The sequence below is a fragment of the Apis cerana genome, linkage group LG7, assembly GCF_029169275.1.
Source record: "Apis cerana isolate GH-2021 linkage group LG7, AcerK_1.0, whole genome shotgun sequence".
NCBI classification, from domain to species: domain Eukaryota; kingdom Metazoa; phylum Arthropoda; class Insecta; order Hymenoptera; family Apidae; genus Apis; species Apis cerana.
This window is the reverse complement of record NC_083858.1, coordinates 4,611,583-4,617,595: the sequence shown is the minus strand read 5'-3', so window position 1 is coordinate 4,617,595 and position 6,013 is coordinate 4,611,583. Positions and strand designations below refer to the sequence as shown.

The following is a 6,013-nucleotide window of genomic DNA, read 5'->3' as shown; positions in this document are numbered from 1 at the left end:
TCACCAAAGATGATGCTTTATACGCATCCTTCTTTCCAGGGTCGAAAGGAAGGAACCTCGAAAAAATTAGTTGTATATACTTATCGTATCGTTAAACAGATATTATCATATAAATAATAAATCATTGATTAAATATATGAATGTATTATTAGCAAACAATAATTAATATAATAATACAAATTCTTATATTCATTAATTAAATTTTATATATATATATATATATATATATATATATATATATATATATATATATTGAGATTAATTTTTTAAATATAGAATTTTATGGAATGTTTGTATTTATAAAAATAAATTGAAATAAGTTAATGTGTTGTACGAAATCCTTGAAATGGAATTTACAAATGCTATTACGTGTTAGCTTAAAATTCTCTTCCTTTAACAATCTTTGTTATATGCAAATCGGCAGTCGAGTACAATTAATCGTCTACAATATACCTGGTGTCAATCTACAATCTTTCAATTGGATAATTGCCAACTATTTTACTATATTCCATTGCAATTTGTGTTTACTACATTACTTTAAGATAATAGAACTTTTTTCTTTTAGGAAATAAACATTTATAAATTAATTATCACAATTACAAATAATTAATTAAAATTATTATTGAATATATAAATTATAATATTATAAGCATGAAACATAAATATTAATCTTTATATTTATGATATTTTAATAATTTTAATTTCTTATATTGAATTTTATATAATTGCATCCAAAGTTACATGAAAAAATTGTTATTATAAACATTTATAATTGTTATGTATTTTATATTATTATATTTCATAGAATTTAATTTCTCAATTTAATCTTCATTACTTTTCATGTGTTGTTAAGCTAACCGTTCCTCGATTTCCAAATATATTTACTTTATGACATCATATTGGATAGGCCAGTTTTCTTATGTAGGTAATACCATAATCAGAAGCCACTACCATAGATGCACACAAATTTTATATCAAATATTTTATATAATAATAATTTTTATTTACAAGTGAAAATGTAAATTCAAAAAATTATAAAATTTTTCTATAAAATGTATTGATATATATATATATATTATATAATTTTTTATTGCCCAAATTTATATCTAAAGGGATGAAATTGATATCTGAAGATTCTATTTTATTGTTTATTATTTTGTATAAGAATTATTTTGTATTATTTTGTCACGAATTGTAAAAGAAAAAATAGAAAAAAGTTTTCAGACATAAGTTATAAAGATTGTAATTCTTTTAATTAGAACTATAATTAAAAAATTAATAAAAAGTTTATCAATTATATATATATTCAAATATACATATAGTATATTATAGTATAGTATATAATATACAAATATATTAGACATATATTATAAATAAAAATGTTAATAATTTTTTCTAAAATTTATTTTTTCACATAAAATCTTAATCGGTGATTTATGCAACTATAAAACTACATAAAAAAATAAATATCTTTTTTAATATAAATTCAAGTTTTGTTAAATTATTGAATTATATTTCTTCAAAAATTTCTAGATCTCATTGTATATATGATATAAAATATGACAAACATTTTTTTAACATAAAAATATATAATAATACAAAAATAAATTTAATAAATATATATATAATTTAATAAATAATAAATATAATATTATAAAATTTTTGTTTTTGTTATATATTGAATAAATATGTATTATAAAAATAAGAGAAAAGAAAAAAACTTTATTAAAACTTTATCTTTATTAAAACTTTTTATTTTTAAGATAATTAATGAATTTTTATTTTTTCATAAAATAAAAAGATAATTTAAAGATATAATAAACAATTCAAATATAGTTAGATACTAATTTTGAAAAAATATATAATATTGATATAATAAATTATTTTTTATAACGAAATTCTAAAATGTTTAAAATATAATAGTAAATAGAAATTTATTATATTATACATTATGATTGTTGCATATGGAATAAGTATATAATTGAATCGAATATCAGATTTTTTTATAAAAAATTTTGAAATCTAAAATTTTTAAAATTATCCAATTTTTTGTTAAATTTTTATATATTATATTTTTTTCATTTTTATATATAAATAAATATATCATAATATATAAATAAATATATAATAATACTTTGAAAATTGATTAAATAAAATATGACATTAATTTAATGCAATTTAATGCATGACATATTCCATCTAGATCAGTATCATTAAACAATATATTATAATATTTATTTATAATTATATTTATAACATATTTATAAGATTGAAAAATTTTTGTATAAAAAAATCATACATAGAAATTATATTTATTAAAAAATTATATTCCTATTCCTAAAATTTTCTTTGAATGAAATATTTCAACATGCTAATTAGATATACTGTTTTTTAATAAATGAATGACTAGTTTAAATAACAAAATGAAATTTGATATTTGGTAAATATATGTTTGTTAATTATTTATTAAATTTTTTCTTATTACATTTATTAAATTTGTTAAAAAGTTGATTAACTTTTTAAAATATATTTTAAAATTATATAAATATTCATTATATAAACACATTTGAAATGAAGATTAAAATATATATAAAAAATTAAATTATTATTCTATTCTTTCAAGACAATGAAGAGCGAAAAAAGAAATGTTTCCCAAAAAAATGATATGATTATGATATTATAATACACATAGTATAGCTAATAAAAAATATAGATTATCATAATATTTTTTATTTTTTATAAAACTAAAATAAAAAAATGTAATTTTAAATTATATTCATTTTTATTATAAACATTGAATATATTTCCTGTTCCATATTTTTAATTTAAAACTTTATATTATTAATAAAAACTAAAATGATTTTATTTAATTGTTATGAAATATTCATCAAAAATATTAATTATTTTTTATTTATTAAATTTTAATTATAAATAGACGTTTTTTTAAAAATATTTTTATTTTCAATTTTAAAATATAAAATGCTTAGATATTAAATATTATAATTTAGAATATAGAAATTAGACACCGATACGTTATTGATTAAATAAAAATTGAAGATAAAAATTAAAAAAAAATAATTATATCAATATTTTTATTATTTTGTTAAATGTTTTATAAATATAAAACATTTAATATGTAATATAAAATATATTTATAATTAATATTTATATCTTATAATATTTTAATCTTACAAATAAAATCGATTTTTATTTCATTTCAGCTTAAAATTTTTATTAATTTTTTTTAAATACAATATATATAGAATGTTAATATTGATTCTAAAAATCAAAATAAACAAAAGTTATATAATATAAGTTTGTTATATAATATAAGATAAAAATAATAGTGACGGCGATATAACGGAAACAGAGTGATCTCATTTTATTTTTATCTTATTTTATTTAATACAAATTTCAATTGCTTGTAACTAATAAATAAATCCTAATTAATATTTTTTATATCAACTTTTACGTTTATTTTTTCGATATTTTCAAAAGTATCACACGAATATATTAACACCCTGTATATTCGCTATACCAACATCCAGATGTCTTACCGACATCTAGTGTTCATAAAAAGAATTATATAATAAAATACGTAATAAAATCAAAATAAACAGAAATTAATCAATTAGCATTAATTTTAGAAGTATAAAACAATAAATATAAAGATAGTTCGTATATTATAAAATATAATCTTTCACATAAAATAATTTAGTTAATTAATCTTTAAAAATATTCAATGCCTAAATTATAAATAAAATTTATCATATTTAAATCATATATATTTATAATATAATATTACTAATTTTTATTACATTATTATGTTAATTTGATAAACATATTTGCGATTATTTTTATAAAAAGAAGATATTCACGCATGCGCAGCAAATGTTGATATGTCTGGTCATGCTTCGTAGCTCTCAGGTGCGTGCGCATCTCGGCGCGACTCGCGGCTTTCAGGAAAAAATTGAACGTACCATTCGCCAGTAAACTGTGAGACTTCCAGCGATTCGTCAGGTGAAATGTTGTGTGATTATTAAATTTCTCTTTTTAATTGTATCATCGAATATCTTAACTATACAATTATTCATCGAAATTATTTACTTTTCCGAAAGATTTTAGTCACTTTGACCATTGTTAACTGTCAAATTATCAAAAATACTACAGTGCGTATTATCTAATTTCTCTTGCAATTTATTGTTAGTCGTAATAGTAAAAAAGAGACATCGCAACAGCCATGGATATTAGTCAACTACGAATTACGAAGTAAATCTGGTATTCATGTAAGACTAATCGATTTGAATCGTGTAGTCTAATGAGTATTTGTCATCATATCAAAAATGCAGGTTATTATTGTATTATCAAAAATATAACACAGATTTCATTATGAATTAAATATCATAGTACAAGATTGTGATATCAAGAAACAAAAATAGTAATTATCATAGTATAAAATACCTGACAACAAGAGAATTAGAGTGATTGCGAGAGTGTTAGATAATAAACAATTATTCGATGATTAATACTTATGTTTTGCTGTGATGCGAATAATATTATGAAATACAAAATTAAAATATCATAATTCCCCCGAAAAACGCGCAGTGAAGTTAGCTCGGTGGATGTCATTGACCGCCATATTCAGGACAGTCGTCCGAGACAGTTTCGAAAAAAAAGTTGGAAGGTGAAGTGATAAGAGTGTCGAAAGGTTAAGTCTCTAATAACTAGACTGTGCGTTGAACATATTACGCATAAGAATCAGTAAAACCGACACAATAGAAAACCTAAGATGGAGTTCAAGTTCAACGTAAATAAACTTTTACCTAGAAAGATCAACAAGGTCACGCATACTCTCATTCCAGAAGATTTCAAAGGTGATCGTCGTGAATTAAAGTAAGTATTATTGTTATTACAATTCTATAATTTAAATCTTTTTTCATTTACTTAATTAATTAATCTTGATAATCTTATTTTGATTCTTATTTTAAAAATATTAAATTTTTATTAACTTTATTAATAAAAAAAACAAATTATAAGTATTTGCTTATATCTATTATATTATAAATATTTTCAAATTTATAAATAAGAACATCATAAAAAACATATTATAAAAGAAAATTCATAACTGTAAGAGGTTATTTATCACAGTTGTCATCTTCAAGGTTATATCGCAATATAGATATATATGATATGCATATTATATATATATATATATATATATATATATATATATATATATATATATAAAATATGTATTTCTCGTTTCATCAATAATATCAAGTACAATTTAAATTTATTTTTATATCTCGATTATTTTATGAAACATAATCGATTCTTCTTTGATATATTATATAATATATAGATTTCGTTTGAATAAATTAATATAATTAATAATAAGATTGGCCGATATTATTAGTAAATCGATAGCGAAAGTAAATGTCAATCATGCGTTGGCGTGATTCGAATTCTTTAAAGATATTTCCATGTGAAAATGTTTATAATATGATTTAATTTAAATAATTTTTTTAATTGCGAATATATTAATTTTAATGCAAAATACTTGTATTTTAGAAATACAAATACACATGAAAATTATTAAAATTAAAATAATGAAAATATCATATATTGATTATAATAACAAATAAATAATTATTTTATATAAAACAAATTCTCTAATAATTAGAAAGAAACAGAAAATGAAATTTAATTAAAATTGAATATAATGAAATATATGAATGAATTTAATATACATATAAAAATAACTTTGTTTTTGATATTATTTTTATTTCATTACTAAATCAATAATTATTTTTCTTTAAATAAACTATATAGATATTTTTTAGTCCATTTCTACTTGAATAAATTTTATATTATCTCTTAAATATTTCTCTATTTACGAATAATATTATACACAAAATATACTATTTTTTTTCATTTAATATTGTCAAAAATTAAATTATATAAATTAAATTAAATTTTGTGTCAAATATTCAATTTTATATTTCATGCAGTA

General features: G+C 18.3%; 1 protein-coding gene across 4 annotated transcripts in view; it reads left to right on the top strand.

Annotated features, from left to right (window-relative positions):
- The first annotated feature begins 3,210 nt into the window (after positions 1 to 3,210).
- LOC107994214 (alpha-tubulin N-acetyltransferase) overlaps positions 3,211 to 6,013 on the top strand; it is a 32,158-nt gene continuing 29,355 nt past the window's right edge. For 2 of the 4 annotated variants that reach the window (XM_062077743.1, XM_062077742.1), the window contains exon 1: positions 3,677 to 4,893. In XM_062077743.1, coding sequence (XP_061933727.1) covers positions 4,790 to 4,893 — 104 coding nt within the window. In that variant the 5' untranslated portion in view covers positions 3,677 to 4,789. Of the gene's footprint in view, positions 4,894 to 6,013 lie in introns of all 4 variants that reach the window. The other 2 variants (XM_062077740.1, XM_062077741.1) reach the window with 2 other exon arrangements.